Genomic DNA, 27,697 nt, shown 5'->3' with positions numbered 1-27,697 from the left:
CTGTAACCTCCCCCAGCTTCATTTGGAAAGTTCTGGAGGATTTATGCTCCTCTCTGGCAGCCACGCCAGCCATTCATCACGGTGCTGTTTCCCTGACAGTGGACTGAGCGCGGCTGCCGTTGCCCGGCTTACCCCTCGATAGGTGTCCTCGGGAGATTTATTGTAGTTCCAGAAGCGCAGGCCTGCGATGCTTTCGGCTCTGTCGAAGTGGATCGTGACCACGTGGTCCAGCCCCGGCAAGAAGGGGATCAGCCACATATGCTCATCCTCCATCGTGATGTTGGCTCCATCGATTAACCTGCACTCAGCGGGGAAGGAGCGGAGAGATGGGGGCAGCCCGGTCTGCCGGGAGAACTCACAGTGTGGGGTCTACACCCACTCCTGTCCCCACGGCAGCCCCTGCCTGGCACGAGCCTGGCTGGATCCGGCTCATTACGGGGAGGTGAGACTAATTAAAGCAGCAGTGAGGAGCCACCTCTCATGTGTGAAGTGAGACAGAATAGGAAAACAAGGGGAAAAATAACAGTCTGTGCGGTTAAAGGTACAGTGAAGCAATCATGAAGGGTTTTAAAGCGGGGATGCGGGTGTGTGCTAGTTTTTAGGACTCTTTAACCCAGCGATCCCATTTCTAGAATTTATTCCCCCTAAGAAAAATTTATTCAACATGTCAAAAAGCTATCTGCACCAAGATACTACTTACATTAGCAACAAACAAGCAAACCCTGAAAGCTCTCAAAATAGGGAAAAGTTCAGTAAATCTGTACGGTAGTTAAAATGATAATCACAAGGATGATGCAGTAATGGGGAAAGGCGGGGGCGCTGATTTTCATGCTGTAAAACGAGGACAAGGACCAGGAGAGATTACGCGAAAGTGAAAGATCTATTTCTGTCAGGGGGTGGGGGGTGACTACTTGTATTTTCCCAAATTTCTATAAAGTGATGTATTGACTCCATGGTACATTTTGAAAGAATTCTATTCCTTCTTTCTTTCTTTCTTTTTTTCTTTTCTTTTTTTTTTTGGTACGCGGGCCTCTCGCTGCTGCGGCCTCTCCCGTTGAAGGAGCACAGGCTCCGGACGCGCAGGCTCAGCGGGCGTGGCTCACGGGCCCAGCCGCTCCGCGGCATGTGGGATCTTCCCGGACCGGGGCACGAACCCGTGTCCCCTGCATCGGCAGGCGGACTCTCAACCACTGCGCCACCAGGGAAGCCCTATTCCTTCTTTCTTGTGCTGGGGGAGAAAGATACTAAAGCACCAGGGGGAACTTGGCAGCTCCTGGCGTGGGACAAGTACAAGAAGGGGCAGGTGCCTCTGGGGAGGAGATGGTCTGGCCTGTAGTCACCCAGCCTGCATATCCCAGGGCAGCCCGCCACCGCTGGGAGGGAGCCCCCAGCACCCTCATGTTCTAAAAGAGCTTGTCACCACACTGCAGTCCCATCCTGGCCAGTCTCTGGTTCTCCCGCTTGGGACATCCTGTCTCATCCTTCCCAACTCTGCCCAGCACACCCTAGCCCAGACCCCAGCCCTGAGCTCACTACCGCTGAGAGACCTGGCCCTGGAGATAGGGGCCCAACTCTCAGCCTCTTGGGCGACCTCCTCCCCTCACCCTCCCATTTTCCTGGTGACCTTGAAGCTGCTGCCCTGGGAGGGATACAGGCTGCTGCCACATTTCCTGGATTTTTAATTTTTTTTTAAACATTCTATTTATTTATTTTGGTGGTGCAGCATGTGGGATCTTAGTTTCCAGACCAGGGATAGGATCCATGCCCCCTGCATTGGGAGCATGGATTCTTAACCACTGGACTGCCAGGGAAGGCCCCACGTTTCCTAGATTTTAAAATAAACTTTATGTTTTTCCTCTTACGTTTTGAAGTTCTGGACTTGGAAGAAATCTTACAATCGAGGTGTTCATCCAAGGAGGTAATGTTTCTTTTTTTCTCTAAAAGGCTGTTATTAAATTGATGGGTGGTGTGTCTTACAATTGCTGGCATCTTGAAACTGAGGAGATCCAGCAATTTTACCCTGGGGTGTTTGTGGAATTAAGCTGACTGAGGTCTAAAGCTAGAGAACCTTCTATTTCCTTCCAAAAGCAATTACCTTTCTGTCCTAGATATGGTGCCACCTCTAAAACAAAACTACTGCCCAATTCTGAGAGTGGAGAGAACCGATGAAGCGTTCACAGCTGACGGCGAAGGGAGGTCCCCACAGACACCCTCAAGGATATCTAAATGATACTTCCTAGCTCTGTCCACAAACAAAGCCTCGAAACAAGGATTGACCCAGTAGCAATGAGCATCCCTAGTGGCTAGATTATGGTCTCTAAATACCATTTCCCAGTAGAAGGAACCTGGGCTTCTCGGAGAAATAGCTGATTCCATGCCTGGGACAATACACATAAAAGAGGAACCTGGACTACCTTGTGACATCAGAAAGCAAGGCAGCTATCAGAGACTACTACTTTACAAAAGGATTTGGGAGGTCCCAATGTCCAAAGAGGGATCAATTTGAGCATCGATAGGATAAAAACCGTAATAGATTGAAACCCTTCAAACACAGTAGGTTTAAATCCATGAGTTTATGGTAGTCAAAAGCAAACAAATGTTTTAAAGGATGCTAGAGAAACAATTTGCTCTTTTGAAAACTGAAAAATAAAGGGAAAGAATCAAACGTTTAGGTTGTCTTTCCTGTTTGAATTGTACCTCAAAGTAACCAAATAATTGAGGGAAATTTTCCCTTTATCGACGAAAAAAGAGTGATAGGATCAGTGTATCACTGTTTCACAACCCCCAATAGAGTAACAGATCTAACCACTAAGTATTGGCTGCCAACATCACAGAAAGCCTGACAACCAGATATTCCATGAGTCCTGAAGGGAATACACAGTGACATCCACGCCCTGATGGTTATGTCTTGCCCTAATGGTCAAACCTCAATCTGATCAGGCCTCTAGATCTGGTGAACAATTTACAAGAAATACAGGGGCCTGAAGAACAGGCTAAACGATACCATAGCGATGCAGCCAGTAAAATCCAGACTCAACAGGGCAAAAACCCTGGTTTCTTCAACAGGTAATTTATAAGGAAAAAAAGAAGAACGATGGAAGGGAACCTAGAGATTATGAGAGGCTTAACAGACATATCAACCTACAAAGGAACTTACTTACAAAACAGAAATAGACTCACAGTCATAGAAAGCAAACTTATGGTTACCAAAGTGGAAAGAGGCGGGGTAGCGATAAATTAGGAGTTTGGGATTAAAATATACACACTACTATATATAAGATAGACAACCAACAAGGACCCACTGTGTAGCACAGGGGACTCTACCCAATATTTTGTAATAACTTGTAATGGAAAAGAATCTAAAAAAGGAATATGAATATATAGATATATATATCTGAATCACTTTGCTGCTTACCCTAAACTAAAACAACATTGTAAATCAACTATATGTCAATAAAAAAATTTTTTTAATAAATAAATAAAATTTTAAAAATTAAAAAAAAATTATTTTTTGGCCGCACCACTCGGTTTGTGGGATCCCAGTTCCCCGACCAGTTATCAAACCCGGGCCCTCTGCAGTGGAATTGTGGAGTCCTAACCACTGGACTGCCAGGGAATTCCCAAAAATTTTTTTTAAAACGAGGCATAACAACCAATCACAATGTATGGACCTTACCTGGATGTCAATTCAAGGAACAAACTGTTATAAAAGGGGGAAAAAGATGGTCAGGGAAATAGAAACATGCTGGATAGCTAGTAATTTAAGAAATGACTGTTAATTATTTAGCTGGAATAATGGTACTCGGATTATGTTTAAGTCCTTATTGTTTAGAGCTACATACTGAAATATGTAGAGATGAAATACTATCAGACCTGGGATTTGCTGCAACACAATCTGCGTGGAGGGTGGGTGTGGATATGCACAAGCAGGGCCAGCCATGAGCTGATCACCTTTACAATCGGCAGCGGGGACCACAGTGTGCAGGGGTGTGACTCGCCAAGATGGCCCGTGAGCAGGTAATGACAGCAGGCTGTGAGGGCTGCGGCTAAGGGGCACCTTAGAGGAAAGCAGGTAGGAGTCCGCTGTGGACCCCACACACGCTCTGGGCCAGGGACAGGGCTCAGCTGTGATGTGGCAATCCCCCTCCCGCCCTCCAGCCATGGGAATTATTGTCTCCATTCTACTGGTAAGGAAACTGAGGCATAACTTAGTGGTCAAATGTATGGGTGTTGGTCTCCCATGGACCCGTGTTCAAATCATGACTCTGCCACTCAACTAGTGTGGGTGACAATTTTAACCTCTCTGTACCTCAGTTTCTTCATCTGTAGAGTGGGGGCCTCTTTGGGCTGTTTGAGGTTTAAATGAATGAACATCTGCAAACTGCAACCTGCTTAGCATGGTCCAGTGTCTAGCATTTAATAAATGCTCAAAAAATGGCAGTTATAATTTCCGTTATTATTATTATTATCATGACTATTATTATTGGAGAGGTTAAGCAACTAGCTGGTAAGGGGCAGAGACAGGATTTGAACTCTCATCCCTCTGGCTCCCCTAGACTCTTCTTGTTTGCACCTCCAGGCAGGGCCTAAGCCTGACAGATGTCCTGACTCAGGGGGGCCGAGTGCCAGACTGCAGGTTCTGGGGCCCCGTGGATCAGGGCTATATGCAGGCTTGTGTTCTCTTACTGACTTGACCCAACCTGGGCTTATGAATCGGACAAATGCAGAGGAAAGTGCAGCTGTAGCCACCTGTGGAGACTCCTCAGCCATCACCTCTGACCTCAGGGAGGGGAAAGCTTTCAGCCCCCGAGAGGTGGGGTCCCTCATGCCTAAACACCGAGCTAAAGGCTTACCAAGCAGCCACCATGTGTGAGGCCCACGCTGAGCACCGTGAAGAAAACACAAAGCACACCTGGGTCTGGAAGCAGGAGAGCCTGGCTTCCAATCCTGCCTACCTCTTCCAGGTGTGTGGCCCTTTCCTGGGCCTCAGTTTCCCTTGAGTACAAAATGGGCAGACCCCAGACCTCACGGGGTGGCTGGGAGAAGGTGGAATAGGAGATGCCACTTGATGGTTGCGTCTGAAACCTACGATACAGATCAGGTCCCCGAACCCCTGCTGTCATGAGCCTTGCTTGTGCTTCTTACAGACACTCACTTGTCCAGGGTCCGGGAGTCGTTGGTGCACTCAGGGAGGTCTTTTAAGTCTCTGGGGGAGGCAGAGATCTGGTGCAGGTTGATGGGCAGTGCCTGGCCGTCCTTGCCCACCACTTCCAGGCCTGTGAGCCCCAGGTAATGCAGGTCTCCCCAGGAGGCGGTGAAATTCAGCTGGAGGCCTGCAGCAGGAAGAAAAGTGTCCCGTGAACATCACAGGTTCCAGAGGAGGTACCCAAGATGGAGAGAGGAAGAGGAGTGATCTTCAGCCTCTGCATTCTACCAACTGGAAAGCCCAAACTTCAATGAAAGGGCCTTCAGAGTGGGCTCTGCACCTTTCCTCTCGGTGGCCCTTGGACCTGGGTCACTGTTGATGCTTAGGAAATGTCTGCAGGATGAGTGCGCCAGTATGGTTTAAACTTGCACACAGCCCTGGGTCTTTTCTCCATTTATCAATCACGCTGCCCACCCCATGCTTAACATCTTAGCGTGGCTTCCCATGCTGCTTGGCCAGCAGGCTTCGTCATCTGACTTCTGCCTACTTCTCTAACCTCACCTTGCACCCAAAATCCCTTGCTCCACTCAGACTGTCTTTCAGTCCCGCATATTCACATTCCCCTCTCCCACCACAGGGCCTTTGCACATGCTGTTCTCTCCCTCCTGAACTCACATGGCCTAGGCTAACTTGTGCTCATTCTTCAGATCCCAGCTACTTCCTCAGGGAAGCCCTCCCAACTTCTTTGACCACACCAAGCCTCCACTCACAGCCTGCCATGTCACTCTGAACTTCCCCTTACACACTCTGGTCACCAGTGTGATCTTGTGATCGTTTGGTAAATACCCATCTGCCCTGAGGGCAGAAATCCCATCTGTTTTGCTAGCTCATTGTGCCCCCAGAGGTTGGCAAAGTACCTGCCCCACAGTAGGAGCTCAGTACAGATGGAATGATTCAACAAGTAACTAAATAGAGGAGACTGCAGCAGTGAGCCACAGCGTCAGAAATGGACATTTTATGCAAATTGGCCACTATCGTGAGGATTCAAGGTAAAGGAAGTGACCCACGTGACACTCCCATGCTTTTGCCCTTGTTCCACCCCTTCTCCATCAGGGAGCATTTAGGAGTGAACTTCTGGGCAGAACTGCCCAGGTGAGTCACTCATTTGCCCAGAAAGTGCAAAGCCGATGACTCTCTATCCAATATCCGGCTGGAGTTCCTCCTTCCTGAATGGTCTCCCGTTACAGCAGGACCGGGACCAAGCCCCATGAACTCTTCTACCCTTGGAGAACTGGGGGCCTACTCTAGCACTCTTTTGGGTGGCTGTGTTCCAAAGGGCCACACTTGTTGCAACTTTCACAGAATGCCAGCACTGTAGCACTGGAAGGAGGAAGCCTGGATTCACGTAGCTCCACCCATTTCAGCTCAGGCAGGTTGCAGACGCCCTTGTGGCTGGAAGGGAGGCCAAGCCACGTGACCTCCCTGGAGCGTGGCTTCCTCTCCTACGCCCCTGTCGTTTCCATCATACATTTTGTAACTTGGTCTCAGATCCCTCTGCCCTTCGTGGTGCCAAGGTAACTCTGAGCATCTTGGGGGCACATGAAACAGATGTGTGACCAGTGTGGTCCTGGGCACATCATAGCTTCTCACAGCACCAGAAGCCTGCAAGATGGCCACAAATTCCTCCCACCGAGTCCTTGCCTCTTTGCAATGTGATTTCGCCGCTTCTCCCATCCAGAAGTGGAGTCTATTTCTTCACTTCCTGAATCTGGGCCATGTGATTTGCTTTGGCCAATGGGACAGAAGCAAAAGCGAAGCTTGCAGAGGCTGTAAAGCACATGTATACAGGGGTCTGGCCTCTCTTTCCACACCTGGAGTATTGCCATGTGAAGGAGCCAGGCTAGCCTCCCAATTGCAGGCCATGTGGGTGAAGACATCTTAGGTCATTCAGCTGCCAGCCCATCTGCCAGCTGACTAGACACGTGAGCAGGGCCAGCAGAGGCCAGCCTGGCTCAGAGGCAAAGGAGTGCCCAGCCAAGCCACTGAATTACGATAAATCACAATTAATGGTGGTTATATTAAGCTGCTAAATTGGGGGTTGGTTTGTTTCACAGCAGAAGCTAACTGATGCATTCCTTCTCATGATGAGTCTATGTTTAATTGTCATCTCCTAGAGAGGCCCTGCCAGCCACCTGAACTCGAATAGCACCCTCTCCCATCACTCTCAAAACCCTTCCTCTGCTTTATTTTTTGTCACCTGACAAGATGTTCTACATTGATTTGCTTATTTGTTTTCATCAGTCTTTCCCACTAAGATGGAAGCTCCCTGAGGGCAGGGGCTCTGTTAGCTGTGTTCACTGTTGTTATCTCCAGAGCCTAGAATAGTGCCTGAAAACAGATGGTCAATTAAGGCTTTTTTAAAAAAAATAAATGATTGATTGAAGAGTATGTGTTTAGTAGATACGTGTAGGTAAATGAATCAAAATACAATCATTTGAGTTTCACCAAAATCACAGTCAATGGTAAACATGTTGCTACTATGGTACCAAGCCCTGTTCTTGGCCCTGGAGATTCAGGGGTAAACACAGCAAAATCTCTCTAGGAGCTTCCACTGCAGTGAAGACAGACAATGAACACACATCAAAAAGATAATCTGATAGTTCCACAGAGTGATGAATACCATGAAAAAAATGAAAGAGATAAGACAGGGACTAACTTAGCAGGAATAGGGACGGTCACGGAGGGCCTTTCTGAGGAGGTGACGTTTGAGCTGAGACCTGGGCGATAAGAAGGAGGCCGCCATTCTGTAGCATTTCTGGAAGAACATTCTAGGCTGAGAGGGCAGGAAGGGCAAAGGCCCTGGGATGGGAACATATTTGATCTGTGGTTGGAACCAAGTGACTGAGGTAGAAGATGGAGGAAAATGAGATCAGAAGGTTAGGTGGAGGCTAGATCACGTCATGAAGTCTGGATTTTCTTCTCTGCAGTGGGCAGCTAGGGAGGCTTAGATGTGGAAGCCGAGAAGTGACAAGATCGGACCCGTGTCTTGGAAAGCGCACCGGGGTTGGACTCCATGGGGAGGCCAGGGAGGAGGCTGTTGTGATACCTGTGGCCGGGACGAAGGCGGTAGTGGTGAAAACGGGGGCCAAGTGGACAGATTCAGGATCTGCTTTGGAGACAGCGTTGACAGGGCTCTCAATGGCCTGTATGGAATTAACGAACAGAGAAAATGTTTCGACCCAAGAGACAGAGTAGCTGTGGGTACCATTCCTGAGATGGAGAAGGCCTGGAGGTGAAGGAGGGAGTGGATTTAGATCAGGGGGATCCCGGTGAGGGAGAAATGCCACCTCCCCCTCCAAACAAGGGGCAGCACCCCAGACTCTCCCGAGCCTGCCACCCTTTGTTTGCCTGGCGAGATGCACTGGGACGCCGTCTAATCTAGGGCTGCTCTCAAAGTGATTGCTCTCCTTTTTGAGCTAATATCCGTGTTCCATATTCATTTTCCTCTGGTGTATCAATTAGTATTTATATAAATGGAAGTTAATTTTGTTATTTCTCTCCCATATTTCAACTCTCTCAGCTCCTTTCCTATTCATCACCACTGATATTTGCAAAACTTCCAAAATTAGTGTCATCTGCAAATTAGCAAGTCATATATCCCCGTTCAAAACATTGATAGGATTGGCCGTATTTACCAACCCCAACGCATCCCCCCTGGGTCACTTTATCAAAGCTCTCTTCATTTGCACAGGCTGGGAAAGTACGGTTAGGATTTGGGATACAATGAGGAAAAAGCCAAAGGTTCAGAGAAGAGAGATTTGGAAATCACAGGCCACAAGACGGGCAGAAGGTCCTTGATCAGGAGGTTCTTCTGCCTTCCTGCTGAGTAGAGACGCAGAGAAATTACACTTTCCTTGCAGCAAAAAGGTCTGGGAGCGCTATTCCAGGGCAAAACTCCCAAAGGCACTGAAATAACATTTCCAAGAAAGGTCAGAAGCCGGTTCAGTGAGACAGACATTTACATACAGCATCTTTGGGGAAATCATCAGATGAAGAGGACAGTGGCTCCTCCCTTCCTTCCTTCCTTCCTTCCCTCTCTCCCTCCTTCCTTCCTTCCTTCCTTCCTCCCTCCCTCCTTTCTCCCTCCCTCCTTCCTTCCTTCCTTCCTTCCCTCCCTCCCTCCCTCCGTCCTTCCTTCCTTCCTCCCTCCCTCCTTCCTTCCTTCCTTCCTTCCTTCCCTCCTTCCTTCCTTCCCTCCCTCCCTCCCTCCCTCCGTCCTTCCTTCCTTCCTTCCTCCCTCCCTCCTTCCCTCCCTCCTTCCCTCCCTCCCTCCGTCCTTCCTTCCTTCCTCCCTCCCTCCCTCCTTCCCTCCTCCCTCCCTCCCTCCCTCCTCCCTCCCTCCTTCCTTCCTTCCTTCCTTCTTCCCTCCCTCCCTCCTTCCTTCCTTCCTTCCTCCCTCCCTCCCTCCCTTCCTCCCTCCCTCCCTCCTTCCTCCCTCCCTCCTTCCTTCCTTCCCTCCTTCCTTCCTTCCTTCCCTCCCTCCCTCCCTCCTTCCTTCCTTCCCTCCCTCCCTCCCTCCCTCCTTCCTTCCTTCCTTCCTTCCTTCCCTCCTTCCTTCCTTCCTTCCCTCCCTTCCTCCCTCCCTCCCTCCTCCCTCCCTCCTTCCTTCCTTCCTTCCTTCCTCCCTCCCTCCCTCCCTTCCTCCCTCCCTCCCTCCTTCCTTCCTTCCCTCCTTCCTTCCTTCCTTCCCTCCCTCCCTCCCTCCTTCCTTCCTTCCCTCCCTCCCTCCCTCCCTCCCTCCTTCCTTCCTTCCTTCCTTCCTTCCCTCCCTCCCTCCTTCCTTCCTTCCTTCCTTCCTTCCCTCCTTCCTCCCTCCCTCCTTCCTCCCTCCCTCCTTCCTCCCTTCCTCCCTCCCTCCTTCCTCCCTCCCTCCTTCCTCCCTCCCTCCTTCCTCCCTCCCTCCTTCCTTCCTTCCCTCCTTCCTTCCTTCCTTCCCTCCCTCCCTCCCTCCTTCTTCCTTCCCTCCCTCCCTCCCTCCCTCCTTCCTTCCTTCCTTCCTTCCTTCCTTCCCTCCCTCCCTCCTTCCTTCCTTCCTTCCTTCCTTCCCTCCTTCCTCCCTCCCTCCTTCCTCCCTCCCTCCCTCCCTCCTTCCTCCCTCCCTCCTTCCTCCCTCCCTCCTTCCTCCCTCCCTCCTTCCTCCCTCCCTCCTTCCTTCCCTCCTTCCTCCCTTCCTCTGGTTATGGCACTCTAACCTCCTCTGAAGCACTGTATGGGAAGCTGACTCCTCACCCTTGGCTCCAAAGATGGGCTTCTGACCCAGACCGGGCCAATCCGTGTTTTCCATCACACCCTGCTCCCTGCCAAGGTGAGCCACGGTGATTATTAGTTAAGGATGGGCACGTGACCCAAGCCAGGTGAGGAGACAATTCTGGGACAACTGTTGGACTTAATTGGGAAGCAGAAGTTCTTTTACCTGGGATTACCGGGTACAGCTTCTAGGGGCTCCCATGTGGACAGAGTCTGAATGGGAGACGGACAAGAGAGTGAGAAATAGGGCAGAGAGATGCAGGGAGATGCCAAGGCCTGATGACGTCATTTGCACACCTGGATCCGGCAGTACGGGGAAACTAGCAACGCCTGATCTTTTTAGTTGCATAAGCTAAGAAATGCTCTTTTTTGCGTAACTCAATTGGAATTCAAGTTCCATTGTTCCCCCCGGACCCCGCCGCTCAGGATCCTGACCAACCTAGGGGAGTCCAGACTAAACAAGAAATGACTGCTGTCTTCCAGGACCTTACACCTCTGTGGGGATGCTGACTTCCCAAAGACCTCTGAGGTGAGGCAGCCTCTCAGGGAGTGTGTTGAGTGGTGAGGACCTGGGCTTTGAATTCAGATATGCTTGGTCCTGTTCTTGGCCTTGCACTAGCTGTGTGACCTTGGGTGGCTTTCTCAATTTCTCAGAGCCTCAGTTTCCTAATCTAATCTGAAAAATGGGGAGAATAAGAGCTGTGAGTGAGATAAGGGAGGGAAAGCCCCAGCACAGTGCCTGGATGGGATACACAACCAAGCCTCAAACCAGGCTCTTGCCTACATTAGGTTGGCTTTTAAATTACTCGGTTGTCCCAAAGTCCCAAAGTAATTGAGAGAGAGTTCTGGAAAGTAAGGGGCTGTGAGGATTCAAAGGAAGACTTCGTCTTTTCTAAGAGGTAATTTATCCTTCTGGAGTGAGGGAGGGAGAACTGAATTCTCAGTGGGCACCGTGGGGAAGGCTTCTGGGGATGGGGTGGGATTACAGCAAGGCCTTAGGAAGGCGGAGTGGAGGACAGTGTGGGGCACCACCCAGATCCCACCTCCCATCCCCAGGGCTGAAGGGCTCATCCCTCCAGTGGCTGGGAGTGCTGACAGCTGACAGCCCACAGCTGAGTCCCCCCACTTGTGACTAACCCTGGCTTTGCCCCTCGCCAGCCCATATCCAGTGGCATGCTAACACAGGCGTGTAAAGGCCCAGCCCCCTTACTCAACTCAGGGGCAACTTCCAGGGGACTCTGCAGCTCCCTGTGGAGCTGGCAGAGGCCTTGCTGCGACTGCCCCGCGGCCCAGTTCTCCCTCTGCCCAGCCCTGCTTCCTGCCCTCCCCCAAAAGCATGCCCCAGTAAACTCCATCTCAGAGGCTGCTTCTTCGGAACCCAATCGAGAGTCACATCCTTTCAATGGGCAGGGATGGAGAGCAGGGAACAGAAGCCTGCAGGGGGAGGTGGGGCGGGGAGGAGGCTAAACTCTGACACATTCCGGCTTCAGCTTCGTTCTGGAGACAACGGTGGGGAGGTGGGGAGGGGGCGTGACAATGGCACGTCTCTTCTTTTCAGAAGATACCTGGAGGCAGATGACAGGCACGAGGGGGCAAGAAAGAGCAGGAGGGGGACTTCCCTGGTGGCGCAGTGGTTAAGAATCCGCCTGCCAATGCAGGGGACATGGGTTCACGCCCTGGTCTGGGAAAACCCCACATGCTGCGGAGCAGCTAAGCCTGTCATGTGCCATAACTACTGAGCCTGCGCTCTAGAGCCCCCGAGCCACAACTACTGAGCCCGTGCACCACAACTACTGAGCCTGTGCTCTAGAGCCTGCGAGCCACAACTACTGAGCCTGCGTGCCACAACTACTGAGCCCGCGTGCCTAGAGCCCGTGCTCTGCAACAAGAGAAGCCACCGCAGTGAGAAGCCCGCGCACGGCAACGAAGAGTAGCTCCTGCTCGTCACAACTAGAGGAAAGCCCGCGCGCAGCAAAGAAGACCCAACGCAGCCAAAAATTTAAAAATTAAAAAATTTTAAAAAAGAGAAAGAGCAGGAGGGGAGGCCGCAGTGAGCAAACCCCCAGAGCCTTGTGAACAGGGAACCGGTGGGAGAGATCACAGCGCAACGCTGGGCCTGAGGATTCCCTGGGATGCAGGCGGAGGTGCTGGTGGGAAGTATGCGGAGTAAGAGAGGAACTGGCTGGAATGGCACACAGGCAGAGGAGACAGAAGAACAGACACAGCGAAAGCCAGACGGGATCTGCTCAGAGGCCACCAACCAGCAGCCGGCTGGCCGAACACACGTGTTTGTTTGGCTCATAGGGTGTTTTAAAATACTGTAAAATTAGTCACCAACGTTGAAAAATCTGGAGATTTCATGTAAAAATCCAGATTTCTGACTTCTCAGAAGACCTGGCACCTGCGCCGGTACTCCTGCTGCCCCACCCCCCCCAGAGCCAGGAGGATGCAGACTTTCTCTGCTCCAGCACCTGCTCTGTGGTCCAGTTTGAAGGGGCAACTCAAACCCTGACTGACAGATGCCCAAGTCTCTCTGGCTCTTATGTCTTCTTGCTCTATAACTTCTGGGCTCTGACTGCCGCCTCCCGGGTCAGGGCTGCAGCTAACACGTAAGACGTCTGCGTGTGAAATGCAGAAGTGCCCCTCTGGGAGGGCACACTGCCAGGAGGACCCCTCTTCTGAAGGGATGCAGCCCTGTCCAGGCCAGTGTCGCCAGTGCAGGCTGGTTTCAGCCCTGACTTATCCTGGGGCCTGGTGTCTCTGTGTCAAGGTACAACCTGCCCAACTGTCCTGGGAAACCCCGTCCCAAGCGGCCATGACTCCCTCCCCACCCCCGACCCGTGAAGGTCCTCCTTCCCCTGACGCTGCTCCCAGAGAAGGTACTCACAGATGCCCTGGTAGATGCCCGGCTCTGGCGTGGTTACTTCAGGGACAGGGGGGCTGGGGGGCAGCTCTGGTTCAGGAGTCTGCACACAAGTTGGAGAGAAGCAGAGGGAAAGGGGGTGATTTTAGTGATACCCACGCATCTCACTGGACATCTTCCCAGCTAGATGCCCACTCTGTGCCCCAGGTAAGTCCCAGTGTCTTTTCTGGTGTTTTCTGCCCTGGTGGGAGCTCCATGACTGGTAATACGGCGGGCCCAGAAACCCTGAGTGCATCTGAGTCCTTGCCGGAAGTTCTTACTGGTAGGGGAGGAGTTTGACACTAACCAGCTCAGATGATTAGATTTTCTGGAACAGGGAAGGGCCCTATCTAGTTTACCTAGTGAACTAGAGGAAGGGGGGAGAGAGAGAGATCGGGAGGGAGGGATGGAGGGAAGGAGAAGAAAGAATTCAAACGTAGAGAGTGGTTCTCAACCCTGGGGCCTGTGCATCTCCATTTTTAAAACCTCCTCTGTGATTCCCATGGGCAGGCAGATAAAGAACCCTTGGTCTACAGACACGGTGGGCTGCCACACCCTGCTTCTTGGGTCTCTATGTAAACTCTTTTCATTAGATCTCTGCACCGTAAGTCAGGGTAGAAGTGCCTGTACTGCGTCACAGACAGGAAAGCTGAGATGCAAAAAGAGGTGAAGTCGCTTCTCTGGATCTTAGAGTTTTTAGTGGGGATGATGTTTCGGTACCCAGTGACACCCTGATGACCCCTCAGTCCAGCCCCTAGGGACAGCCCCTCCATGCCCCTGCCCGGCTATGGCGAGGAGGGAGAGGAAGGTTGTCTGCCAGAAGTTAACCCCTGACACTGAGTGGCCTCCCGGAAAGCTGCTGCCCGGGAACCCACGTGCCTCCTCCTGCCTTCCCTGGCGCCCCGCCCTCCCTGAGCCTCCTGCCACGCCCCCTGGTGGATGCACCCGACCCGGGACACCTAGGCGGCCGTGGGGCGGCTCCAGCCCAGACACCTGCTAGGGGTGTGACACTGACGGGGCCTCCCTGAGCTCGAGGTCCTATCTCTAAGGCAGAGAGAGTGATCCCTCCCTGCCCCTCCCAGGACTAGATCCTACCAGAGCTCCTGAGCAGGGACTTTGCCATTTGGAAAATGTTGGGGGAATGAAAGGCCTCAAGGCCATCTCCCAGCTGGAGGCCTGCGCAGCGAAGCCAGACCACGGACATGTTTTGTGGCCCGCAGAAGGGTTGAAAACATCATGGATTAGTTGCCAACGTTTCTTAATGGGGAGATTTTTACGTAACAATCCAGATTTCTGGCTTTCTTTGAAAAGACCAGGACAACCGTCAACAATGAGCTAGCCTGTCTGAGTGGGCGGGGCATGTCACTGTACCGCCTTGGTCATGACCCTCTTGTGTCCGAACCTTTTGTCCCTGGTTCCTGGTTCTTTCCACTCTTCCCCCCACCCTCTTTAAGCGTCTCCTCTTTCTCCCATGGCCTCAAGAACATCCCCGGAGACCCTGGTGTCTCTTCACCTTGATTACTCGTCTTTGACTTGGGCTGACCCTTGCCCTGAAGGTCATCTTTCATTTTTGATAATTTGTCCATTAAAAGCACGGACTTTGGAGTTCTGCATTCAAGTTCTAGCCTTGTTATGCTCCCAAGATGTGCCCTTGGGCAAGGCCCTTAGCCTGTCAGCCTTGGTTTCCTAAACGGGGATATTAATCATCTCCACTCCAAGGGCTGTCACGAGGGTTAAGCACGACAACAAGGTGCTCCACACCTGGATCACTGGTATGTGCCCAAGAAGTGACTGCCAGGATCATCATTGTTTTAATTCTCAAGTTCGCCTATTAAAAGCATTTCTAGCCCTTCCATCAAAAACAACAGTGAGTGATCAAAATGCAACCCAAGGCAAAACTTCCCGAGACTGCCAACCTCTAAATTCCAGAAATGACCAGAACTGATTTCCCCTAGCTTTGATTAAAATTTGAATACCTCCTTCACTTTGGTTTAAAAAAAAATAAAAAATAATTAGAGAATGAAATATGACCTACAGAACAAAAATGAAGCAGAAAAATGGGAAATGTCAAAACGGGAGTACCAGCAGCTTAAAGGAGATCCATCTTCATTCCTCCTGGTATACTCTGAGTCAGGAGGAGAAGTCTCTCTGGGGCGCCCACCCGCCTCCAGTCCTACCCGGTCATCAGCCCAGGAGCCAGCCTGGGTGTAGGGCCTCTCCTCCCACCAGCCGCCGGCCGTGCTGGGCCTCCAGTCCTACCCGGTCATCAGCCCAGGAGCCAGCCTGGGTGTAGGGCCTCTCCTCCCCCAGGCCGTCGGCCGTGCTGGGCCTCCACTCCTACCCGGTCATCAGCCCAGGAGCCAGCCTGGGTATAGGGCCTCTCCTCCCCCAGGCCGTCGGCCGTGCTGGGCCTCCTCAGCGCCTCCTCGCACCGCAGGCTGCACAGGCTCTCCACGTCCAAGTCAAACGTCTCATCAGAACAGAAGATAGCCTCAAGAATGTCATCATCCGTTGTGAATAAGATCGTGTCTCCAAAGTGCTCTGGAGCTGAAAGGGGTACCAGGAAGACAGAAGAGTCAGCTCACCCCACGTCCCAGTGATGTGCAGACCAGGAACCTAAACCCATCAATCTTTGGGCTAGAAAGTCCCAAACCACTAACATGTCTTGATTTGTGTAACTGAGCCTTATTCTTCTTTACGCATTTGCAGATGGAATTCACGGACCATAAGAACCACGTAGATTTAACGAAGGCACCTAATCTGATGAGAGTCACTGTGGTCTCTCATGAAATAAGGGATGTTTCTCAGGCGCGGGTGAGGCACGGTAGCTGTGGCTGCTGCTGCCCCATCCAGACCCTCTGCCATCCTTATAGGGGGCCTTCCTGGAAGGGTGTGGGAGTTACGTCCCCACCAGGGGAGCCTGAGGGTTCCGAAGCCCTGCTGCTTTGCCTTAAGGCAGGACAGACCCTGCGATTTACACTCCAGAGCTCCCCTCGGGATCAGGCTGAGGCTGGGCTTCCCCTGAAACGATATCCTTGCCTAGCTTCTCCCCGCCACCCTTCCGTATCCTACACCCCTCCCCGCCCTACAGGGTCTCCTGAGAGCACGCACTCCATAACTCACTTGCACTCGTCAGGCTCAGGCCCTAGGAGGCTAAGGAAGGCTGGTACCCAGGGGAGGCGTTTCAATGAGGTCAGCCCTTCCACACCCAGCAGCAAAAGGCGAGGAGGGGGCCAGCTCTTGGAAAGGAGAGAGACCCGTCTGTCACTGGCTAGCCACTAAGTTTAGTTTTTCCTCAGAGCCTCAGCGAGTAGCAAGTAGGGGCTTCGAGAGCATTCTTACAGACACACCGTACCTCCCGTTAGGGTGCCCGAGGCCTTGGCGATTTCTCCCTTAAAGATGCACTGTGTATCTAACAGCATCGTGATGTCCTTCACACCCCGGAAGGAGTGTATCCGCGATTTGTTGTAATTCCAGATCCTGATCAGGGCGACTTGGCAAGGCTGCACGAAATCAATGGAGATGGAGTGGGACTTGCCCGGCGTGAAGGGGGCCAGCCAGACATGCATGTCGTCCTGGGTCCTATTCACCCCGTCGATAAGGTTGGTGACCACACGGGGGTCTTTCCCATAGGCCGGTAAGATATTGATGTCCGGGGGGTCGGCTTGAATGTTCACTATTTGAACCGGCTCTCCCTTGGAACTGAATATCTCTATCCCGTTAAGGCCAACGTAGTGCCTGTCCCCCCACGTGGACTTGATATCGACGACCAAGTGCTGTCCATAAGGCAGGACGGGGATTTTAAAGTCACCCCCGTCATCTACCTCTAGGGAGCCGTGCTCCTGTCCTTTCATGGGCTCCGGCTTCTCCTCCTTCCAGGGCTGCGGCTGGTCGCTGTGCCGGCTGCTCTTCTGCTGCTGCAGGAACTCGTCCAGGATGTCGCCTTGGAACTCCACGTTGGAGATGCGTCCCCGGTGGGAGTGGTCAAAGACGGTGAGGGAGTTCCACGATTCACGTAAGGTGTGTTCCTGCTTGCTGTGCCACTGGGGCCGCAGTGGCGTCCGGGTGGACCAGGCATCTTCTGGAAGGAAGGACACAGGAGAGGCGAAGCCCCATTAGTGGCGTGTGTGGAAGTGGGGACCCTTAGAGATCGTTTCACCCAGTGGCTCTCAGCTGGGTGGGGGTCACCCTCAGGGGGAGATTCTAGAAACCAGTGGGTGGTTCGATGCTCTTGGCTGTCTCAGTGCCTATTGGCCCTGCTGGCACTTGAAGGGTGGGACCAGGGATGCGACTGTCCCTCACTGCCGGGGATGGTTCCAGGCACAGAGTACGCTCTCCTGTCTCAGGCACCACTGAGGTCGGTAAAAAAATTGTTTATGTTCACCCGAGTCTGGAACCTAGTTGTTTTACAAAGAGCACAGTGTTTCTCGGTGTACTTTGAATTTTCTAAGAATGCGACTACCATGCAAATCAAGGGAACACTCTCTGCTTGTGTGAGAACCTTTTCAGAGACTCACATGACCCAGGGCGATGCTGCTGCCTGCGGAGTCTGAGTCAGCAACCCCAGGGTCTGCTCTGAAGGCTGTCACAGCCACGTGACTCTAACGGGGTGTTTCAAAGACTGCCTAATAGCGGGCGGAAGACTTGTGAAAGAATGTTACATGGGAAAAAAAAGAGCCAGGGGGCTCCCCTGGTGGCGCAGTGGTTGAGAGTCCGCCTGCCGATGCGGGGGACACGGGTTCGTGCCCCGGTCCGGGAAGATCCCACATGCTGCGGAGCGGCTGGGCCCGTGAGCCATGGCCGCTGAGCCTGCACGTCCGGAGCCTGTGCTCCACAACGGGAGAGGCAGTAACAGTGAAAGGCCCGCGTACCGCAAAAAATAAAAAAAAAAGAGCCATATAGGCCATTTGAGATGCGGCCTCTCCTAGTGTGGGCAGCATGTCCCGACGTGTTAATATCATCGTTTCTGCATGGTGAGTAGGAAAGTCTTGTACTTTCTTCTTTGACACCTTATCTTCTAAGTTCCCTACGTGTAATTTTTATAATCAGGGACAAATTCTATTAAAAAACCAAACAACCCAGGTATATTACAAGGTAAGGAATTTCCTTCTACTTGTGCTTAAACTGGCTCCGAGAGCCGAAGCTGCGTCTGGGGCATGCGGAGAACGCGGGCCTGGCCCTCGGAGGCGTGGCTCTGACGGCCCTGCTCTCCTGCTTGTAGAACATTAAAGCCCCGGCGTGTGCATCCAAGCAGCGGCCGGTCCTCACGGCCACGCCATGGCCAACTGCCATGTAAGGGTGTCATTCTGAAAAAACAGCAACTGATGACACTGACATTCTGTTTTTCCTCCTTTCATATCGTGCTGCGCCCTGCACTCCGTTTTCTGCCTGTCTCCTCGGGGGCCTGGCCCCATCAATTATCTCCTCTCTCCAGAATCTTCAATCACTCCTGCCCCACTGGCATCTTCCCCTCTCTCTGTCTGCAGACATTCATAAATCTCTCCTACCTGAGAGAAAAAGGAAACTGACCTGATCTTGGGGCTCCCTCCCACCACCGTCCTATTTTCTCCCTCCTTTCACCGAACACACTGCGTCCTCATCACCACTGCCCTCTCTCACCACCATCACCCTCTCTCAACCCCCTGAAACTTGGCTCCTGTGTGCAGAGTTGTTGTTTTGCCCACCCAGACTCCACTTCTCCTCCTAGGAACAAAATTCTGATTTTCCCCACCTTCAGTCCATGCAGATTAGGCAAAACACTGACAGTATCCTTCCAAGCTGGGCTCATGAAAGGAACTATGGGGAGAGAGGGGCTCTCTTTACATGGGCACTGCTGAGCTGGGAGGATGGAGGGGTGGGGTTGTTGGATGCCATTTGCTATACTGTGTGTGGGGAGCCTGGCTGAGAATGAAGCTAACCTGGGGAACGTGAGCTGAGAGATGGTGAGTCCTGATGACAATCATTTGAGCCCCTGGATCCAGCCGCACCTGAAGTCCATCCCTTTGTGGTTTTCTGTTCCCGGCATCCATAAGAGTTCTATAATTCCCACAACCCTCCACTGAAGTGACTTCCTCCAAGTACACAATGACTCCAAGTATACCACCTTTTCTCAGTTCTCCTTCCCTGCTTGACATCCCAGGCAAAGCTCCTCCACTCAGCAGTCCCCCCCTCCACCAGCTTAGGAGACATCATCCCTTCCTGGTTCTCCACTTCCCCGGCCAACGGCTCCTCTCTCTGTGTCATGGCGGCTTCCACTCCTCCTTGCACTCTAAGTCTGGTGGTGCCCAAACCCCTCAGCTCCATGCCGTCCTCTCCCGACACTGCCCTCATCCAGCTCCTGGCTCCCATGCAGGCCCTGCTCGCTGACATCAGCCAACTTCTGGCCTCTCTTCCTGGGGTACCATCTTCCAATTCCAAAGACCCCTTGGACGGTCCAGACATGTCCACTCTGTCACTTCAAACTCCGGGTACCTAAAATGGAGTTTGTCATCAACCCCTCTAATTGGCATTATCTCTACTACATTGAGAATAAAGAAAATCTAACTCCTCACCGTGCCTCTAGGGCCCTGAGTGTGGACCCCCAACTCCCGGCTGACTTCTCCAGCCTAGCCTCACACCCTTCTCTCCACGAGCATCCCACTCCAGCCACGCCAGCCTTTCATTCCATGGACACGAGTCTCTCCTTGCCTCAGAGTCGTTGCCCTTACTGTGCCCTCTGCCAGAACGCTCTTCTCCCAGAGCCCCATTTCGCTGGCTCTTCTTGACACCCTCCTTCTTGGAGAGGCCTTTTCTGCCCTGTTGCCTGCTGCATCCCAGGGCCTGGCACAGAACCTGGTGCCTGGAAGTGCTCAATAAACGTGTGCCAGTAAAGGGACGGGTGGTTGGCACCACCATCACGTACCCCCTGTGCTCAGGGCTGGACGCCGAGGGACTCCCCCTCCACCTGTCAGTTCTCCTGCACCTCCTGTCCTCTCCCCTCCGTCTCAGCTGTCATTAACAAGACCCCAGGAGTGCCCTCCATCCTTTCTTTCAGGCATGAGGCTTAACATCTGGCAGAAGGAACTTCCCATATGGATTGTCATGACCTCAGTTTACTGTGATTTGATTTCCACTGGCTGAAATGAATGGGCTGGGCTGGTCTGCAAGGGCAACGGAGGAGAATGCACCAAACGGCACGTGTCAGGGACTCAGCCTGCCCTTCTCTGCCGGGGTGTGCAAGAAAGGCAGGCCTTGGCTTTCATCCTGCATCTGCTTTCTGACCTATTCTCCCCGAGATGTACGTACGCCCTGGGTTTTAAAAGCAGAGAGGTATAGACTTTGTCTTGGACCTCTCAGATGAAACAGCAGGCTGGGGCCCACATTTCCCTCTGTCACACATGACTCATTAGACTTTGGGAGTTGGGCAACTGCTGGGATTGGTGCTTTGTCCCGTCTGTCAACATTCCTGCCAACAAATCTGAACTGATAACAGAAAGCTACTGCTTTAATCTGCAGTCCTCATGGTCTGGGAGGGACCAGTATGAGATGATGGGATTAAAGGTTCAAAACTACTCTTTGGTGGAGATTAATATGAACTGCAAAATTCTGAACTTCAGTTTATAAAAATCACTGGCACCACTGTAAGGTAACCATTAATTGCTATTAAAATGGGAAGTGAAAAAGCATGTAGTGAGATGCAACAGAACCACGTTTATTGGAGGTGAACAGCCCATTAGCCATAGCTGATTGGACTAGGAGTGGACACCTGACCCATGCCAGCCAATCAGCTTCTGCCCTGAGACTCTGGAATTGCATTCTGGAGCTAGAGCTGGGAAATTGTCACTTTTGGACTGCGAAGCCATTTCCTGTCATGTGCACAGAGGAGGGGTGAGGAAGAGTGGACCTGCAAAGCAGCAGAGGCAGGGCCCAGCAGCCCTGGAGAGTCAGGGAGAAGCTTCCTCGGTGCCTACTCGCTTTCTGCTTCCTCCTTCAAATCCCATGTATGCCTCCTGCCTTTGGGGGTCCAGGAGCTTCTCAAATAACACCCCATTTTACTGCTCAAACTGGGCCAATGAGATTTCATTCACCTGTAGCTAACTGACCCCTGATAAAGACACTTCCAAAATGCAGATGTCATTACAATGAGATAGTTTGTTTAACAAAAGGATTTCCAGGCTCTCTATTACAGTGACAGCAAGATTCCAGTCCCAGGGAGGATCGTGGGCAGTCATTCATTCTACAAGCACTGTTGGAGGGCTTGGCCCCCACCTTTCCTGACGGGAATAGCTATGGGATTTGGCTCTATGTAATGGGTAATTTAAAATTTCTAAGCAACTTTCCTTTTTAGCACGACCAGCTTAACAAGCATGAAATCTCAGGGGCTCAGTTCTTAATGTGTGTTGAGCCGAGCAGTGAAATGCCTGGAAGGAAATTAAAGTGAGACAAAGTCTTCTGAACATGGACAAGTTAGAAAAATGCCCATCACCTCATAACTCCCAGAGGTTCTTTGGGTCTGTTTACCAGGAAGGTTTGGAATTGCCTAGCTCTTCTGGGGCAGGTGGCTGATGACAGCTGGGGAAACAGGGCACTGTAGGGTAGTAGTTCGAAGCACGGATGCTGGAGCAGGACTGCCTGGGTTCAAATCCTGCTCTAACACTTATTGGCTGTGTGATCCAAGGAAAGTTACTTAAACCTCACATTTTCTTTTCTTTTCTCTTTTTTAATCATATAACTTTCAGGTGTACAGCATTGTGGTTCAACATCTGTATACACTACAAAGTGATCACCACCATAAATCTAGCTCCCATCCATCACCATACAGTTGACCTCCTTCATCCATTTCACCCACACCCCAACTGCCTTCTCCTCTGGGAGCCACTAATCTGCTCTCCATATCTATAAATTTGTCTTTGTTTTATTTTGTTTGTTTTGTTTATTAGATTCCACATATTAGTGAAGTCATCGGTATTTGTCTTTCTCTGTCTGACTTATTTTACTTAGCATAATACCCTCAAGGTCCACGCATGTTGTTGCAAATGGCAGGATTTCATTCTTTTTTATGGCTGAGAAGTATTACATTGTACATACATTATTCCATGTACATATATACTATATATATATATGTATACACATATACCACATCTTCTTTATTCATTCATCAGTGGACACTTAGGTTTTTTCCATATCTTGTCTCTTGTAAATAATGCTGCAATGAACATGCGGTGCATATATCTTTTCAAATTAGTGTTTTCATGTTCTTCAGATAAATACCCATACTGTTTTCCATAGTGGCTGCACCAATTTACAATCTTGCCAACAGTGTACAAGAATTCCCTTTTCTCCACATCCTCTCCAACATTTATTATTTCTTGTCTTGTTGATAGTAGCCATTCTAACAGGTGTGATGGGACATTGCCTTGTGGTTTTGATTTGCATCCCCCTGATAATTAGTGATATAGAACATCTTTTCTTGTGCTTGTCAGCCATCTGTATGTCTTCTTTGGAAAAATGTCTATTCAGACCCTCTTCCCACTTTTAAATCTGTTTGTTTGTTTTTTGTTGTTGAGTTGTATGAGTTCTTTATATATTTTGGATATTAAGCCCTTAAAAGATATATGATTTGTGAATATCTTCTCCCATTCGGTAGGTTGCCTTTTCATTTTGAGGATGGTTTCCTTTACTGTACATAACCTTTTCTGTTTGATGTAGTCCCATTTATTTATTTATGCTTTTGTTTCTCTTGCTTTTGGAGTCAGATCCACAAAAACATTTCTAAGGCTGATGTCAATAAGGTTACTGCCTATGTTTTCTTCTAGGAATTTTATGGTTTCAGGTCTTATATTCAAGTCTTTAATCCATTTTGAGTTAATTTTTGTGTATGGTGTAAGATAGTGGTCTAGTTCCATCCTTTTGCATGTGGCTGTCCAGTTTTCCCAACACAATTTATTGAAGAGACTGTCCTTTCTCCATTCTATGTCTTTGCTCCTTTGTCATTGATTAATAGTCTATATGTGCATGGGTTTATTTCTGGACTCTCAATTCTATTCCATTGATCTGTGTGTCTCTTTTTGTGCCAGTATCATACTGTTTTGATCACTATAGCTATGTAGTATAATTTAAAATCAGGGAGCATGATACCTCCAGCTTTGTTCTTCTTTCTCAAGATGCTGATGCTTTTGGCTATTTGGGATCTTTTGTGGCTCTATATACATTTTAGAATTATTTGTTCTAGTTCTGTGAAATACACCACTGGAATTTTGATAAGGATTGCATTATATCTATAGATTGCTTTAGTAGTATGGTATGGACATTTTAACAATGTTAATTCTTCCAATCCATGAGCAAGGAATATCTTTCATTGTGTGTGTGTGTGTGTGTGTCTTCTTTAATTCCTTTCATCAGTGTCTTATAGCTTTCAGTGTACAACTCTTTAACCTCCTTGATTAAATTTATTCCTAGGTATTGTTTCTTTTTGATGCAATTGTAAACGGGATTGTTTTCTTTACTTCTCTTTCTGACAGTTCATTATTAGTGTATAGAAATGCCACATATTTCTGTATATTGATTTTGTATCCTGCAGTTTTACTGAATTCATTTATTAGTTATAACAGTTTTTTGATGGAGTCTTTACGGTTTTCTATATATAGTATCATGTCATCTGCAAATAGTGAGTTTTATTTCTTCTGTTCTGATTTGGATGATTTTTATTTCTTTTTCTTGCCTAATTGCTGTGGCTAGGACTTCCAATGTTGAATGAAAGTGGTGAGAGTGTACATCCTTGTCTTGCTCCTGATCTCTTAGAGGAAACACTTTCAGCTTTTCACCACTGAGTATGATGTTAGCTGTGAGTTTGTCACATATGGTCTTTATTATGTTGAGGTATGTTCCCTCTATACCAACGATGTTGAGAATTTTTATCATAAGTAAATGTCGAATTTTGTCAAAACCATTTTTTAAATCTATTGAGATAATCATATGATTTGTATTCTTCATTTTTGTTGTATCATGTTGATTGATTTGTGGATATTGAACCATCTTTGCATCCCTGGAATAAATCCCAGTTATTCATGGTGTATGAGACTTTTAATGTATTGTTGGATTAGGTCTGCTCATATTTTGTTGAGAATTTCTGCATGTATGTTCATCAGTGATATTGGCCTGTGATTTCTTTTTTTTTTTTTTTGGTGATGTCCTTGTCCAGTTTTGGTATCAGGGTAATGCTGGCTTCATAAAATGTGTTTGGAAGGTTTCCCTCCTCTTCGGTTTTTTGGAAGCATTTGAAAAGACTAGGTATTAAATCTTCTTTGAGTGTTTTGTAGAATTCACCACTGAAGCCGTCTGGTCCTGGGCTTTTGTTTGTTGGAAGATTTTTGATTACTGTTTCAATCTCCTTACTAGTAATTGGTCTATTTAAATTTTCTATTTCTTCATGATTCAGTCTTAGAAGATTGTTTGTTTCTAGGAATTTATCCATTTCTTCTAGGTTTTCCAATTTACCGGCATATAATTGTTCATAGTAGTCTCTTACGATCCTTTGTATTTGTGTGGTATTAGTTGTAACTTCTCTTTTATTTCTGATTTTATTTATTTGAGCCCTCTCTCTTTTTCTCTTGGTTAGTCTAGCTAAAGGTTTGTCAACTACATTTATCTTTTCAAAGAATCAGCTCTTAGTTTCATTGATTTTTTTCTATTTTATTTTAGTCTCTACTTCATTTATTTCTGCTCTGATCTTTATTATTTCCTTCATCTACTGATTCTGGGCTTTATTTGTTCTTCTTTTTCTAGTTCCTTTAGGTGTTAAGTTAGATTGTTTATTGGGAATTTTTCTTATTTCTTGAGGTAGGTCTGTATTGCTATGAACTTCCCTCCCAGAACCACTTTTGCTGTATCCCACAGATTTTGGTATGTTGTATTTCTGTTTTTATTTGTCTCCAGGTATTTTTTGTTTCTCCTTGATTTCTTCAATGCCGCCCACCCTCCAGTTGTTTTGTAGTATGTTGTTTAATCTTCATGTTTTTGTGGTTTTCCCCATTTTTTTTCTTGTGACTGATTTCTAGTTTCATACCACTGTAGTTGGAGAAGATTCTTGATGTGATTTAAAACTTCTTGAATTTATTGAGACTTGTTTTGTGACTTAACATGTGATCTATCCTGGAGAATGTTCCATGTGCACTTGAGAAGAATGTATGTTCTGCTGCTTTTGGATGGAATATTTGGTATATATCTGTTAATCCAATCTGCTATAATGTGTTGCTTAAGTCTGATGTTTCCTTATCAATTTTCTGTCTGGATGATTTATCCATTGAGGTAAGCAGGGTGTTAAAGTCCCCTACTATTACTGTATTGCTTTCAATTTCTCTTAAGTCCATCAGTATTTGCTTTATATATTTTGGTGCTCCTATGTTGGGTGCATATACATTTATAAATGTTATAACTTCTTGTTGCATCGACTCCTTTATCATTATGTAATGCCTTTCTTTGTCTTTTATTATAGTCTTGTTTTAAAGTCTATTTTGTCTGATATAAGAATAGCTACTCCAGCTTTCTTTTCATTTCACTTGCATGGAATATCTTTTTCTATCCCTTCACTTTCAGTCAGCGTGTGTCCTTACTTCTGAAATGAGCTTCTTGTAGGCAGATATAGACGAGTGTTTTTTTCTTTTAATCCATTAAGCCACTCTCTGTCTTTTGATTGGTGAATTTAGCCCATTTAAAGTAATTATTGGTAAGTATGTAATTACTGCCATTTTGTGAATTGTTTTCTAGTTGTTTTTGTAGTTCTCCTCTGTTCCTTTCTTTTCTCATTTCCCTTATGTTTTGGTGGCTTTCTTTAGTGCTATATTTAGATTCCTTTCTCATTTTCTTTTGTGTATTTACCGTGAGTTTTTTCCTTGTGGTTACCATGAGGATCACATATGCCATCCTAGGTAAGCTGCAGTCTGCTTTAAGTTGGTAGCAACTTAAATTTGAACACAGTCCAAAGCTTTGTCTTTCTACTCCCCCTCCACACATTTTATACTTTGATGACAAGTACTACATCTTTTTATTTTATGCATCCCTTAACAAACTATTGTAATTTTAGTTAATTTTAACACTTTTGCCTTTTAACCTTCAAGCTTGCTTTATAATTGATTTTTTTAAATAAATAAATTTATCTATCTATCTATCTATCTATTTATTTTTGGCTGTGTTGGTTCTTTGTTGCTGCACGCAGGCTTTCTCTAGTTGTGGCGAGAGGGGGCTACTCTTTGTTGCGGTGCATGGGCTTCCCATTGTGGTGGTTTCTCTTTGTTGCAGAGCATGGGCCCTAGAGCGTGCGGGCTTCAGTAGTTGTGGCACATGGGCTCAGCAGTTGTGGCTCACAGGCTCTAGAGCACAGGCTCAGTAGTTGTGGCATGCAGGCTCTAGCATGCAGGCTCATTAGTTGTGGGGCACAGACTTAGTTGCTCCACGGCATGTGGAATCTTCCCAGATCAGGGCTTGAACCCATGTCCCCTGCATTGGCAGGCAGATTCTTAACCACTGCACCACCAGGGAAGTTGTGCTTTATAACTAATTGATCCACTACTTTTATTATATATTTACCTTTGTCATTAAGATTTTTACATTTGTATGTTTTCATATTATTAATTAGTGTCATTTATTTTCAGTTTAAAAGAGTCACTTTAACATTTCTTGTAGGGCCAGTTTAGTGGTGATAAATTCCTTCAGCTTTTGCTTACCTGGGAAACTCTTAATCTCTCCTTCAATTCTGAATGATAAACTCGCTGGGCAGAGAATTCTCACTGGAAGTTTTCTTCTTTCAGTATTTGGAATATGTCATGCCATTCCCTTCTGGCCTGTAAAGTTTATGCTGAAAAAAAATCTGCTGATGGCCTTAAAGGGATTTCCTTGTATGTCACAAGTTGCTTTTCTCTTGCTGCTTTTAGGATTCTCTTTTTATCCTTAACTTTTACCATTTTAATTATAGTGTGTCTTGGTGGGTGTCTCTTTGGGTTCATCTTATTCAGAACTCTCTGGGCTTCCTGGATGTCTATTTCCTTCCCCAGGGAAATTTTCAGCCACTATTCCTTCAAATAATTTTTCTTGCCCTTTCTCTCTTCTTCTGGGAGCCTATAATATGAATGTTATTCTGCTTGATGTTCCAAAGATCCCTTAAAATATCTTTATTTTTCTAAAATTCCTTTTTCATTATGCTGCTCTGTCTGGGTGAGTTCCATTGCTTTGCCTTCCAGCTTGCTGATTTGTTTTTCTACCTCATCCAATCTGCTGCTGAACCCCTCTAGTATATTTCTCAGTTCAGTTATAATTTGTGTGATACTTTCTTATATTTTCTATCTCTTTGTTGTTCTCGCCATGTTTGT

At 48.5% G+C, this 27,697-nt stretch overlaps 1 protein-coding gene across 5 annotated transcripts in view; it reads right to left on the bottom strand.

Moving 5' to 3' along the window:
- Nucleotides 1-27,697, bottom strand: part of KATNIP (katanin interacting protein) — a 200,379-nt gene that overhangs the window by 12,371 nt on the left and 160,311 nt on the right. For 3 of the 5 annotated variants that reach the window (XM_079944672.1, XM_079944675.1, XM_079944674.1), the window contains 5 exons: nt 16,711-17,436; nt 15,697-15,902; nt 13,341-13,419; nt 5,156-5,333; nt 133-298 (listed from right to left, as the gene is read on the bottom strand). In XM_079944672.1, the coding sequence (XP_079800798.1) occupies nt 133-298; nt 5,156-5,333; nt 13,341-13,419; nt 15,697-15,902; nt 16,711-17,436 (1,355 nt within the window). The remainder of the gene's footprint in view (nt 1-132; nt 299-5,155; nt 5,334-13,340; nt 13,420-15,696; nt 15,903-16,710; nt 17,437-27,697) is intronic. The other 2 variants (XM_079944673.1, XM_079944676.1) reach the window with 2 other exon arrangements.

The sequence above is a fragment of the Stenella coeruleoalba genome (genome assembly GCF_951394435.1).
Source record: "Stenella coeruleoalba genome assembly, chromosome: 15".
In the NCBI taxonomy this organism is placed as follows: Eukaryota; Metazoa; Chordata; class Mammalia; order Artiodactyla; family Delphinidae; genus Stenella; species Stenella coeruleoalba.
Note: the sequence above shows the minus strand (reverse complement) of the source record. Positions and strands in the feature narration are given on the sequence as shown.